This window comes from Bos grunniens, chromosome 5 (assembly GCF_055505025.1).
Source record: "Bos grunniens cultivar Pamir isolate PY7600 chromosome 5, Bosgru_T2T1.0, whole genome shotgun sequence".
Taxonomy (NCBI): Eukaryota; Metazoa; Chordata; class Mammalia; order Artiodactyla; family Bovidae; genus Bos; species Bos grunniens.
The window spans coordinates 6,650,092-6,665,052 of NC_141169.1; the positions used below are offsets into that span (position 1 = coordinate 6,650,092).

Below are 14,961 nucleotides of genomic sequence, written 5' to 3' on the forward strand. Positions count from 1 at the left end.
CTGAGCGACTGAACTGAGCTGATACTTACACCTGTAACATACATATGTATATCAAGTGTAGAAAGTGTCAGTCACTCAGTCGTGTCTGATTCTTTGCGACCCCATGGACTGTAGCCAACCAGGCTCCTCTGTCAATGGGATTCTCCAGGCAAAAATACTGGAGGGAGTTGCCATTTCTTTCTCCAGGGATCTTCCCAAGCCAGGGACTGAACACGGCTCTCCCATACTGCAGGCAGACTATTTACCCACTAAGCCACCAGGGAAGTCCACATGCATATAGCTGATAAGTACATCAACTATACATCAATTCAAAAAACAAAGTAAACATTTTTTTAAAGTTTCAGTTTTAATATGCAGTACAGTATGTATCAACAGGTTAATTAATCCACATAAAAATTATTTGGGGTCTTCAGTAATTTTTGACAGTATTAAAGGAGTCCTGAGACCAAAAGTTTGAAAATCACTGAATTAAAAGAATGTTATAACTAACCAAATATTTTAGAGAATGTAAAGAGAATTAAAAAGTACTCCAAAGGAAAATGCACTCATTTGAAGTGTATTATGGATGACCAAAACAAAACAAACATAAACCTCTATAAAACCAAATAGTCAAAAAGAAAAATCATGATACACCAGCAAAGGACAGACCTGCCTAAAAAACAAAACAATCCATACACACAGAGCCCACCATCAGTAACAACAAAAAACATTAAAAGTACAACTCCGTACCCGGGGTATGAGGACTTGCTGGACTGAAAGATGGCTGATACAAATCTTTGGTTGGTGTTGGAAAAGCCTCTTTCCCTTGGCGCTGACTCATCCTTCCTGGTGTCAGGTGTTGAGTATCGTCACTGTTTGCTACCACAGCTCAAGGAAAGAAGGGAAAAAGAAATTAGTACTTAAGTCACAGATTTACATAACAGCATAGTTAATAACATGGACTAGAACTGTGATTCGGAGAAGGCAATGGCACCCCACTCCAGTACTTTTGCCTAGAAAATCCCATGGATGGAGGAGCCTGGTAGGCTGCAGTCCATGGGGTCGCTAGAGTCGGACACGACTAAGCAACTTCACTTTCACTTTTCACTTTCCTGCATTGGAGAAGGAAATGGCAACGCACTCCAATGTTCTTGCCTGGAGAATCCCAGGGACGGGGAAGCCTAGTGGGCTGCCGTCTATGGGGTCACACAGAGTCAGACACGACTGAAGTGACTTAGCAGTAGCAGCAGAACTGTGATTGACATGGCCTCAATGGTTATATTCATTTAGTCAACTCAATACTCTAATAATACTTTAATAAATTAAATTACTTTAATAAATAATTAATAAATGTTTTATTTTTAGTTTGCTATCAATTCAAGAGGAGTTTATAGTCATGCGTCAAATTACACACCTCATAAAAATGAAAACACATATTCTGATAATGAAAGGTCCTCCAAGGTTTACTATCAACCTTTCATTGTGTTATTGACTCTATATATTTGCCAACAAAGCAATAAGCAAAAGACAATGCAGAAGACATACAAATGGTCAACAAACATATGAAAAGACAGTCGACCTCACTGGTAATGAGGAAACATTCCAGTTTACAGCAGCATAAAATGGCGTGGTGGTGGTGGGTTAGTCACTAAGTTGTGTCGAGCTCTCTGTGACTGGCCTGGACTGCGTGAACTCTGACCACGTGGACTGTGGCCCGCCAGGCTCCTCCGTCGACGGGATTTCCCAGGCAGGAATACTGGAGCGGGTGCCATTCCCTACGCCAGGGGATCTCCTGACCCAGGGACCGAACCCAGGTCTCCTGTGCTGCAGGCAGTCTCCTGCATTGCAGGTGAATTCTTTACCAGCTGAGCCACAAAATAGTATTTCATATGTGCTAGAATTTCTAATTTCCAACTTTCATGGAAAGTAGGTGTGATTCTTATTTTAAAGTTGGGGAAACTTGGAGGTTCAGAGATTGCCTTGCCTAAACCTAATACTGGTAATATTCTAACAAAGGACCATTTGGTTCAAAGTCTGGTTTCTTAAGAGCCTGCTGCCTCAATGATAAATCTAAATAGTGTTTAGGGCTTCTAGTCACCCGTCTGACCAAGCTACTGATAGAGGAAAGCAATGCCCAGTTCCAGAGAGGACAGAAAAGAAAAAATACTGATTGAAGGAGCAGGACAAATTGTGAGCAAGTCCACAGTGCCCCAGGATCTCCATTCTTCGATTTTTATGTAACTGTGCTTTCAGTCTACAGAAACCTTAAGCTTTATCTTGAGAGAGAATGATTCTGTCTTCAATCTAGATGTAATTTCAAACTTAAGCAGAACTTAGGCTGATATTTTTAATCACCATATCTTTCAAGGAAAATTGCTTCTTTAACATTTTAAACAGAAATTACCTTTAACATAATCATTAATGTACTTTTGATGGTGCTAAAGTTTTCAAAATTATATTTTAGCTCCTTAAATTTTAAAGTAAAAATTCAAAAATACTCTCACTTATCATCCAAGTAAAGTTACAAAGAATTTATTTTCCCATCAAATCAATAAAAAAGCATCCTATACTGATGACTACTAAATTTTTATCTCCTCCTAAAATCAAAAACTCACACATCAGTTGCCTGCCTGTATTACTTAACAGACATCTCAAATTTATCCACAACAGTCTTTATTTTGTTTATCCTCCAGATTTGCCTCTCTCCCATCTGTTTGGAGAAGGCAATGGCACCTCACTCCAGTACTCCTGCCTGGAAAATCCCATGGACAGAGGAGCCTGGTGGGCTGCAGTTAGTGGGGTCGCTGAGGGTCGGACACGACTGAGCAACTTCGCTTTCACTTTTCACTTTCATGCATTGGAGAAGGAAATGGCAACCCACTCCAGTGTTCTTGCTTGGAGAATCCCAGGGACGGGGGAGCCTGGTGGGCTGCCATCTATAGGGTCGCACAGAGTCGGACACGACTGAAGTGACTTAGCAGTAGCAGCAGTAGCATCTGTTAATGGAATCACTATTCTCCTCTTCCAGTTTCTCAGGCCAAAAACTTTAGACGTATTCTTTGATTTTTCTCTTTCTCTCACATTTCATACTCCATCAATCTGTGATATCTTTATCTTCAAAATTTATCTGGGATCCTCCTACTTCTCTGCACTTCCACAACCACTACCCTGTTCCAAGACACCATTACCTTTCCACGGATCACAGCAGCATATTTCTACCTAGTTTCTACCTGTATCATCTTGCTCCTTGCTTGTGTAGAGTTCATTGTCTGTACAGAAGCCTGAGCAATCTTTGAAACCATGAATGCAAAGAAGTAAAACTTGAAAACTTTTAAGAGAATATAAATTTGGGGTAGGCAATGATTCCCTTAAAAAGACACACGAAACACTCACCAATAAAGAAAGCGCAAGGTGGGGGTGGGGATTAAGAATTAACCTAATCAAAAGATAAAAAGAAATTGGGGGAGGGGAAACCAAGAGATTTGTAACACATATAATTAACGAAGAGTTGGAATTCAAAATATGTTGAAAAAAATTCCTGTAAATCAATTAGAGAAGGATCAAAAAGGTAAAAGAAACACAAGGGTAAAGGAATGCATCAAAAAGAATGCCTAAGAATAAATTTAACCAAGGAGGTGAAAGACCTGTACACTGAAAACTGTAAGACCCCGAGGAAAGACACTGAAGAGCACAGATACAGATGGAGAGGTGCACTACATGATGGACCGGAGGAGCAACACTGAAATGTCTACACCTCCCAAAGCAGTGCAATCCCTCTCAAGATTCCAATGGCAATTTTTTTTTTTAACAAAAACAGAAAAAACAATTCTAACACTTGCATGGAATCACAAAAGACCCCAAATAGCCAAAGCAATCTTGAAGAACAGAACCAGAGGCATCATACTTCCTGATCTCAAATTACATTACAAAGCTATGGTAATCAGAACTCCGTGGCACTTGCATAAAAAGGCACATAGATCAATGGTACAGAACTGAGAGCCCAGAAATAAACCTATATGTATATGGTCAATTAGTTTCTGACAAAGGAGCCAAAAACATACAACAGGGAAGAGGCCAGTCTCTTTCATAAATACTGTTGGGAAGCCTGGACAGCCACACACAAGAGAAACAAACTGGACCTCTATCTTACTGTTACAAAAAAATTAACTCAAAATGGCTTAAGACCTGAAAATATAAAATTCCTAGAAGAAAACTAGAGGTGAGCTCCTTGACATCAGTCTTGGCAATGATTCTTTTAGATTTGACACCAAAAGACAATAAAGGCAAAAATAAAGAACTGAAACTACGTCAGACTAAAACATTTCTGCACAGCAAAGGAAACCATCAATACAATGAATGGCATAAAATGCTTGCAAATAGTATATCTGATAAGGGGTTAATATCCAAAACACATAAAGAACTCTTATAGCTCAATAGTCAAAGTATACATGAAAGGATGATCAACATTACGATTCATCAGAGAAATGCAAATCAAAAGCACAGTGAAGTATCACTTCCCACCTGGTAAAACTGCTATTATTAAAAAGATAAGAAATAATAAGTATTGATGAGGATGCAGCGATAAGGCAGCCCTTGAGCACTGTTGGTGGGAATGTAAACTGGTACAGTCATTATGGAAAACAGCATGGAGGTTCATGGAAAATAGGATGGAGGTTCCTCAAAAAGGAAACCTAAAACTACCATACGATCCACCAGTTCTACTTCTGGGTATTTATCCAAATGAAATGAGAACCCTAATTTGAAAAAGATACACGCAGTCCATGTTCATTGCAGCATTATTTACAACTGCCAAGATATGGAGACAGCCTAACTATCCCTCAATGGAAGGACGGGTGAAGACAATGCGGTGTATATATAGTCAATGGAATGCAACTCAGACATAAAACTGAGCTCACAGATACAGAGAACAAACTGGTGGTTTGCCAGAGAGGGGGATGGGGTTGTGGTTGTGCAAAATGGGTCAAAAAGTACAAACTCCCAGTTATGAAATAAAGAAGTCATGTGGATGTAATGTACCGCATGGCAACTAGAGTTCATACTGTACTGCATATATGAAATGTGCTAAGATAGTAAATCTTTTTTTTTAATTGAAGTGTGAGAGTGCAAGTCACTCAGTTTGTGTTCGACTATACAGTCCTGGGAATCCTCCAGGCCAGAATACTGGCGTGGGTAGGTAACCTTTCCCTTCTCTGGGGGACCATCCCAATCCACAGAGCAAAGCCAGGTCTCCCACATTGCAGGCGGATTCTTTACCAGCTGAGCCACCAGGGAAGCCCAAGAATACTGGCCTGGGTAGCATATCCCTAGAGTGGGTAGTCTATCCCTTCTACAGCAGATCTTCCTAACCCAGGAACTGAACTGGGGTCTCCTGCATTGTAGGTGGATTCTTTACCAGCTGAGCTACCAGAGAAGCTTCCCTTGTGGCTCAGCTGGTAACTGAACCATAGCTTATAATGTTTCGGGTGTACAGCAAAGTGACTCAGTTATATATCTACCTATATTCTTTTTCAGATTCTTCTCCATTATAGGCTATTACGAGAGTACGTTTTAAAAGCTGTCATTATAAGAAAAAAAACTCTGTAACAATCTATGGCGATGGATGCTAAGTAAATTTACTGTGATTATCACTTCATAGTATATACAAATATGGAATCATTATGTCACACACTGGAAACTAATACAATGTTGTATGTCAATTAAACATCTATTAATGTTTTTAATTAAAGAAAAATGGTAGGAAAACATGAACAATTAGTTCATGGAAGAAGAAATGCAAACGGCCCATAAATGTACAAAAAGATTTTGATCCTCCTTAGTAATAAGGGAAAAAAACAAATCAAGATCACAATGAAATAAATATTTTATACTCAGTAAAACTGAAAAAAATTAGTAAGTCTGATACTATCCAATGATGGTAAGGATATGGTCAGCGAGCCAACATACGCATTGCTGATGACAGAGTATGAACTGACACAAGCACTTTGGAAAACCACTTAGGTCTTATAACATTGAAGTTTAGCATATTCTATGGGTCCAAAAATTCCACTTTTAGCTTTATACCTGGAATGTGTATACCAAAAGACAAGGATAAAAATGTTCATAGCAACACTGTTCATAATAGCAAAAATCAAAATAAATATTCATAAACTGAAAACAATATGGATTCATATATTGAGGTATACGAATATAATGGAATAGTATGTAGCAGTAAAAGCAGATGGTCTTATCTATACCCAGTAACATGGCTCAAACTTAGAAACACAACGTTAACTACAAAAAACAAGTCCTAGAAGATGACATAGAGCGTGACGCCATTCTTGTAAAATTAAAACCCTAGTAAAATTTAGTGATACATATGTGACCTAAAAATAACCAAAAAATATATTTTTGAAAAAGCAACGAATAAACAAAAACAGCAAAAATGAATTAACCATCACCCCTGGGAGGACAGGCACAGCCGTGAGAGATTCAAGTTCTTAAGTCAGTGGTGGGTTCACTATGTACTCACTGTATGAATATACTTCATAATTTTCATATGCTTCATATAATCTTTTGTAGTATTAGTACATTTAAGGCTACTTCAAATACATTATAAAGGGACTTCCCTGCTGGCCCAGGGGCTAGGACTCCACACTCCCAAAGCAGGGGCCCAGGGTCAATCCTTGGTCAGAAAACTAGATCCCACATGCAAGCAACTAAGAGCTTGCATGCCTCAGCTAAGACTCGGTGCAGATAAATAGATAAATATATATAAAATACATTATCAGAACAGCTAACAGAATTAAAGCGTGCTTTAGTATTTCATCAGAAAGACACACGTAAATAAGTCTTAAATAACTTGACTATATAAAAAAAGAAATACAAGTGCAAATTTAGTTCTATTACCTCTTGCTAACTCCTTACTAAGGTATTACTGTTTATAATTTTGATAACGTTGAAATGAGAGGAGTTGTAGAAATAGCAACATATGGAGTATATTTCCTTATAAAAACCAGGAAGCCTATTTTTCTATTTGTTTTTTCTTACATCATTCACAAACATTAACTATACAGAAAATTTGCATAATATAAAAATCATTTTGATGCCCTGCATCATTTGCACACTAGTAGAATATTTGTGTATAAACTCAGGAAAGACAGTGACTTTTTTTTTCATTTGTATTCTTTGGCATAAAACTGACAATAAATACTTGCTAAATGCCTGGATCAATATTTGACCAATGAATCACTACAGGATTCCAAAACAGTCTCTGGCGATGTAACCACCAGCCTCCCTGTCTAAAGACAGCATGACAGTGCCTTCTTCTGGTTCCGCTTCGTAATGAAAGGAAAGCAAAGCAAAGCAAGCAAAGCAAAGCAGCCTACTTTGCTGAATGTCATATTAAGATAGAAATTAATCACACTGGAATCATCCATAGTAATATAATTAACAAATCAGCTGCAACTTTTAAGGAGGATATGATTCTGTAACAACCATTCTTTTACTTTCTGAATTTAACTCATCAGTACAAAGTCAGGAGAATTTTACCAGCTTCAAAGTCTGGTTCTTGCCCTTAATCTAAGTAAAAACTACTAAAAAGAAGTTAAGTCTTTTAAAGTCATAAATAATCCCTTAGAAGAAATCCTAAATATGCCCTTACAGAGAAGATGGTATACCTTTTCTCAAATACATTAGTAATTTAAATATGTTGCTATGTATCTTTATAGTTTTTTCACTGAATAGCATAGATCCTAATGAAGAACTAAATAGAATTACATTTCACTCAAAATGATATATGGTCTATAGTAAATAACACAGCCACAGTCTTCTAATAGTTGGCAGAGTACAGTACAAACTCTAATATGTAAATTACAATATAAACTCACCTCTAATATATGTTATATATTTTAATTCATATGTGCTTAAAATATATAACTATAATGAATGTCTTCTATTTCAAGTAGAAATTAAAGACCCCCATTTATAAAACCCAGGTCCTAAGAAGAACCACTTCAACTGATATTAAAAATGCAATTCTATTTCTAAAGTTCAGCAGTGACAATAAGTTCACGTGAGTCAACATCTAAATACATGAGGTAATTAAAGTAACTGAAAAATGCATTAAAAATATCTACCAGGTATCATAAGTAAGGCTGAAAAAGAAAACGAAAACGTTTTGGGATGCGTATACTTTTTCTACTTCAAAAAACTTGTTTTAATTTTTTGTTATGTATTGGGGGATAGCCGATTAATGCTGTGGTAGTTTTAGGTGAACAGCGAAGGGTCTACTTTAAAATTTTACTACTCTAATAATGCCATGAACTACTCAATACTATGAATTGTTACAATTAGAATAAAAATGGAATTTTAGCATATTACTTTAAATTACCTCTCTCTTTAGAAAACAGAATTATAAACGTACTATATCCATTATCAGAGACAAACAGGGACTGATCTAGACCGAAGCACTTTGCCATTATCTCGCTGGGTCCCCTTCTTCAACCAGCGAGGAAAACGAGCCCCAAAGCAGTCAACTGACTTGCAGCAGTCACACAATTATTTAGGAATAAATACGAAAACTTCCTGAATCAATATAATTTCCACGTGGGTTTTGAACAAAGTTAAAACCTTTGATTTATAATGCAGCAATATTTTAATTGTTTGGTTATACTTAATTCAGTGAAATGATAGCTTTATTCTGATTTTTGAAAATCAGAAGATGGCTACTAAACGAGTAACCAATTCTAACTCCTTGGGTATACTTAAGATCTAAGCTTCAGACTCTTCATCTACAAAAATTAATGCTTTATTTAAATGATCTCTGAAGTTTCATTCACATCATTACGTTTAATATGTCACAAAGCTTTGAAAATTATGTATTCACAGGTCTAACTCTCCTACTAGTATATAATGATCCTTAAAGCCAAGGCACATGTTTTATTCATTGTGTATTCCTCAAAGCTAGCACCATATCTAGTCAAAAACAGATTTTTTTAAAACATAAATTTAAAGGATGTAGTTTCTAAATCCCTAGATAAAACAGGCTTCACTTATGAAATTACCAAAGTAAAAATAATTTTTTTCATAACCAGATTATCTATTACATAAAAGTTCTGACAAAAATAAAACCGTATTTCTCACTTCATATGGCAGTGACTTTGTTACACCTTGTCCAGCCTCAAAGTAGTCTGATCTGTGCTTTGTGATGATTGTAGAAAGGATACTATAAAAAAACATTAATTCATGATTTAGGAATTATGAATTTATAAATGGTCAATTAGATAACTAAGTAAATAATCCATCTTTAGATAATTAAGATGTAAGTACACAAACACTATTAATCTCAGAGGGACACTGACAACAGATGGGTACTGACTGACCATTTATAGTCTTTCTATTTCAATGCCTGGAAACAAAGTAGAAGACTCAATAATCAAACGGAAATACCATATACCTTTTATAAGTACACATCAAAATATTATCACGTCTGCAAATATGCCATTCAAACTTTAACTACTTACTTGATGGCCCAAGGACATCTTTGCTATCACCAAGAAGCTTTTAATGCAGGATAATTGAGCAGCAAACAAATAGAATCCAAACCAGGAAGAAGCAAAGTGTATCAGGATTGAAGCAGCAGTGAAACAAAAGGACAAGGAAAATAGCATTAGTTTATAAGTGGAAAGCACATGCTAATAATCATAATTTGCAAGGAATTTTCTTTTTCACACATAAAAAGACCCTGTCTTAGGCATTATCTAATGTCTGTTCTAATTTTGGAAAATGAAAGTAGAAAGAGAAAAATGAAATCACTCAAGTATTTTGTTTTGAAAATTACTCAAGTGAAAAATTACTTCCAATTACGATTCAAGGTATGGGTTAGGAGTGATTAAAAAATTATTTAGAAATGCAAAGGATAGCCAAAAGTTATTCATCCTTTAAATTCAAGTGGTATAAAAATATATAACACTCATGCACTATTAAATATTAGTTCTGCATGTCATGAAAACACTTAACACTATGTAGAAATTCAGTCTGTTTGTTCTACAAAAAGAAAGAAGGAGTTTACTGAGCACTTAAGTCAAGCATTGTGCAAAGAGCTTTTATAGAGACATCAACAAAGCGGCAAAAACCAAAGAGAAGAACAATAAAGTTAAGTTAGACAAAACTTTCCTAGGACCCACTACTATCAAGCATAGCATCTAGAGCTACTAGTCTCCCGGCAGATAGAAGATCAAATTCTTGAACGATTAACTTGCAATCAACCAAAAGAAACAGGAAAAATTGCTGACTGTTTATCTAGTAACTATTTTAATAAACAATATGACACTACACATCACCCACAGACAAGTGTTTTGGTCTCCCTTGGCAGGAAAAGAGTCCTTAGTTCTCTTCCCTTCATGGATCTGTATTAGAACTAAAGCAACAACAAAAACAAATAATTCCCACTGATGACACTATTGTTTGGTCTTATTTAAAGGAAATGGGGAGTCTTACTTAACTGGTTTTGCATTCACCCTTCAAAAAAGTTGCAGTTGTTTGCTTTGGGTTTGTGTTTCCCAGAGGGAAAATAAGCTTGGCCCTGTTACTTCCTAAGTGAAGGTTATTTCACAATACGTAAAATTATGTTCTAATTCCTCTAAAGGCATTTGCTTTATTTATTTTTCGGTAGCTGCCCCTTTAAGCTCATTCTTCTACAAACGCATTTTAGTTTCACTGATAAAACTAAAAAAAAAAAAAAAAATACAGTTTTAGGGACAATGAAGTAATTGTGCTCAAATCCTTATTACTGAAATGGCCATGTTATTATAGCTAGCAAGCATGTGGAAAGAGATTAAAACATTTGTGGCAGGCAACTTCTAAAATGACCCTAGTGATCCCCACTTTTTGGTGTATAATTCCTTCTCTTTGAGCATACACTGGATGTGCTGAATTGCTTCTAATAAAGAGAATACGGCAGAAGTGAAAATGTCATTTCCAAAATTAGACTGTAACAAGACTATAACTTCCCTTTTGTTTGGGGTCTCTTTCTCTCCTCTCACTCTCCCCAAGACAGATCATCTTGGGGAAAACCAGCCACTGAGTCATGAGGCAATCGTGCAGAAAAGCCCAAAAAGGAAAGGAACTGAGGTCTGCCGACCAGCCTTCAGTGAGCCTGAAGGTGGCTCTTCCATCTCCCCTGACACCCTTAGCAGCAGCTCCTTCCCCAGTCCACTGACCATATGAAAGGTTTTGAACTAGAGACAGCCAGATTCTCTCAGATTCCTTACTCACAGAAACTGTAAGGTATTAAATGCCTGTTTTCTACCACTTAACCTAGGGATGATTTGTTACATACCAATAAATAACTAAGACAATACTTTGGAAAATTGAAGGAGGTTAGGAAACTCACAGAGACAACTATGGCATACTTTACAAATGCTTCACAGGCATCTTTGGAAAAATCCTCCTGTATTGATACAAATAACTATCAGCTTCCTTAGACTGACCTAAAGGAAACTTTAGGTAACTTCCTAAAGGAAAGCAATGGTTTCCTAAAGGTAACTTCCTAAAGGAAAGCAATGGTTCTAACCATATATACTTAGTCAAGAGTATTTAATTTCACAGGGCCAGTCACATTTGACGTTCTCAAGCTGGTCTTCTACTTAGGATAAAAGATTAAGTTCAATTTCATTGCAGAGCTGTATATAATTCTTAAATTATGTTGATTAAAAGCACTATGTCATCTGTGCAGCTGTACACCTTGCATTTTTACTAGCAGAAAAAAACCCTTAGCATATAAGCAACTTCTAAACAACTTATTTCAAAGTATGTTTTCTACAGTATTTGCTCAGGCATATCTGTGTCATATAAACCTGATTCTACTGGATTAACTCAGTATTTTTTGCAGACTGAGGCAAATCAAAGTAAACACTCTCTACTCTTATCATTGATCTATCATCTATCCATGGATCCACCCACCCAAATATTCATTCAGTACCTACTATACAGACAGGTACCATTTTAGGCACTGAGGAATAGAGCAGTGGACAACAAAAATTCTGCCCTTGTGGCAGTTACGTCTAGTGGGAAAGATAAAACAGTAACATAATAAACAAGTAAAATTTTGTTGTATATTATATAGTATAAACACTAAGGAAAAATAAGCAGAAAATGAAGACATATAAAATGTTAGAGAGATGGCGTTAAAGTTTTAGATAGGGTGGCCTAAGGAGGCTTCACTACGAAGTTAACTGAATAAAATGAGGAAACGTCCCATAAAGACATAAAGGAGCAGAGTACTCCAGGGAGCAGGAAGATCAAGATTAGAGCAGAGGACTTGGATGGGAGCAAGTCTGGAGAACAGCGAAAAGGTCAGAGGACTGGAATACAATGCAAGCAGGAGAGCGGTGGATGAAGCCAAAGAAGTAAAGAGTTGCAGGACTTTATGGCACCTAGTCAAGACTTTTGTTTTATTCTGGATGAGCTGGGAAGCCACTGGATGGTTCTGAGAAAAGCAGTAACTTATATGAGAACGTTTTAACAGGACTGCTCCAGCTGCTGTGTTGAGAACAGATCAGAGGGATGAGGGTATTATCAGTTCAGAAGTTACAGCAATATTATAGGGGAGAGATGATGGAAACTTGGACCAAGATGGGCAAAGTGAGAGGGACAAGAAGTAGTTAAATTCTAAATATATTTTGAAGATGAAGTCAACAGAATTTCCAAATAGGCCAAGTATGAGGTAAAAGAAAAAAGGAATCAAAATGAAGTCAAGCGTTGGACTTTGAGCACCTGGAAGGATGGAACTGCCGTCATCTGAGATGGAAAAGACAGTAAGACAAGCTCATTTACAGGGAGAAATGTAACTACAATCATCCCTTGGTATCCAGAGAGAACTGGTTCCAAGATATCCCCCACCCCCACCCCAGGGCAATACCAAAATCTGTGGATGCTCAAGTCCCTTATTTAAAATGGTGCAATATTTGCATATAACCCATGTACATCCTCCTGTATACTTTATATCACCTCTAGGTTACTTATAATATCCAATACAAAGTTAATACTAAGTAAATAGTAGTAAATACAATGAAAACGCTACAAATCCCACAGACGGAGGAGCCTGGTAGGCTGCAGTCCATGGGGTCGCTAGGAGTCGGACACGACTGAGCGACTTCACTTTCACTTTTCACTTTCATGCACTGGAGAAGGAAATGGCAACCCACTCCAGTGTTCTTGCCTGGAGAATCCCAGGGATGGGGGAGCCTGCTGGGCTGCCATCTATGGGGTCGCACAGAGTCGGACATGACTGAAGCGACTTAGCAGCAGCAGCAGCATGTGGCAACTTCAAGTTTTAATTCTGGGACTTTCTGGAATTTTTTTCCCCAAATGTTTTCCATCTGCAGATGGCTGGATCCATGGATGCAGAACCCTCAGTTTTATATGGAGGGCCAACTGTCTCTCAGTTTGGAACAGGTTAAGTTTAAAATGTCTGTTAGACATCCAAGTCAAAATATCAAGTAGGCAGCTGGACATGCAGACCTGCATGAACATGTACGTGTACAGGGAATGCTTTAGGCTGGTAAGGAAATAGTATAAATTATGGTATGTGTGAGAGTTAGGGTATATGATCTGAATGGCTTCATCACAGGAGATTAAAAAATACTCCAGAAACAGGCACCAGAAAACATATATTATAATGGAACAACAAGAGAGCCAAGAGTTACTCTGAAATATTACAAACAGAAGCAGAAGACACAAGAAGACACTTATTCACTTCATCCCAGAAGGATGTGATGTAGATAAAAAGGCACTAAATTGAGACGCAAGTGAAATCATCTCTCAGAATTGTTTGCAAGTGACGCTAATTGGGAAATGAGATCTTATTAAAGATTACATATTAATTTTACCAAGTAACTGAAATAACTGAAGACTTCTACACACCACTGGCCTACACACTACACTTCTTATTCTTACTGCTTTTAGGACTTGGGCTTACTTTGTGCAGTTCCATGTTGTGTAACACACAAATAAAGACAATATGAAGATACTGATGTTGAAATGCTCTGTACAAGTACCTTTTACAGATGGCTAACAAATACATGAAAAGATGCCCAACATCACTCATTATCAGAGAAATGCAAATCAAAACCACTGTGAGGTACCATTTCACGCCAGTCAGAATGGCTGCGATCCAAAAGTCTACAAGCAATAAATGCTGGAGAGGGTGTGGAGAAAAGGGAACCCCCTTACACTGTTGGTGGGAATGCAAACTAGCACAGCTACTATGGAGAACAGTGTGGAGATTCCTTAAAAAACTGGAAATAGAACTGCATAATGACCCAGCAATCCCACTACTGGGCATACACACCGACGAAACCAGAATTGAAAGAGACACGTGTACCCCAATGTTCATTGCAGCACTGTTTATAATAGCCAGGGCATGGAAGCAACCTAGATGTCCATCAGCAGATGAATGGATAAGAAAGCTATGGTACATATACACAATGGAGTATTACTCAGCCATTATAAAGAATACATTTGAATCAGTTCTAATGACGTGGATGAAACTGGAGCTTATTATACAGAGTGAAGTAAGCCAGAAAGAAAAACACCAATACAGTATACTAACACATATATACGGAATTTAGAAAGATGGTAACGATAACCCTGTATGCGAGACAGCAAAACAGACACAGATGTATAGAACAGTCTTTTGGACTCTGTGGGAGAGGGTGAGGGTGGGATGATTTGGGAGAATGGCATTGAAACATGTATAATATCATATAAGAAAAGAATCGCCAGTCCAGGTTCGATGCATGATACAGGATGCTCGGGGCTGGTGCACTGGGATGACCCAGAGGGATAGTATGGGGAGGGAGGAGGGAGGGGGGTTCAGGATGGGGAACACGTGTACACCCGTGGCGGATTCATGTTGATGTATGTCAAAACCAATACAATATTGTAAAGTAATTAGCCTTCAATTAAAATAAATTTATATTA

The 14,961-nt window shown here is 37.4% G+C and overlaps 1 protein-coding gene across 23 annotated transcripts in view; it reads right to left on the reverse strand.

Moving 5' to 3' along the window:
* OSBPL8 (oxysterol binding protein like 8) overlaps positions 1-14,961 on the reverse strand; it is a 166,854-nt gene that overhangs the window by 73,918 nt on the left and 77,975 nt on the right. For 8 of the 23 annotated variants that reach the window (XM_086398782.1, XM_086398775.1, XM_086398776.1 and 5 more), the window contains 2 exons: positions 9,501-9,537; positions 730-867 (listed from right to left, as the gene is read on the reverse strand). In XM_086398782.1, coding sequence (XP_086254908.1) covers positions 730-867; positions 9,501-9,537 — 175 coding nt within the window. The remainder of the gene's footprint in view (positions 1-729; positions 868-9,500; positions 9,538-14,961) is intronic. The other 15 variants (XM_086398787.1, XM_086398792.1, XM_086398793.1 and 12 more) reach the window with 3 other exon arrangements.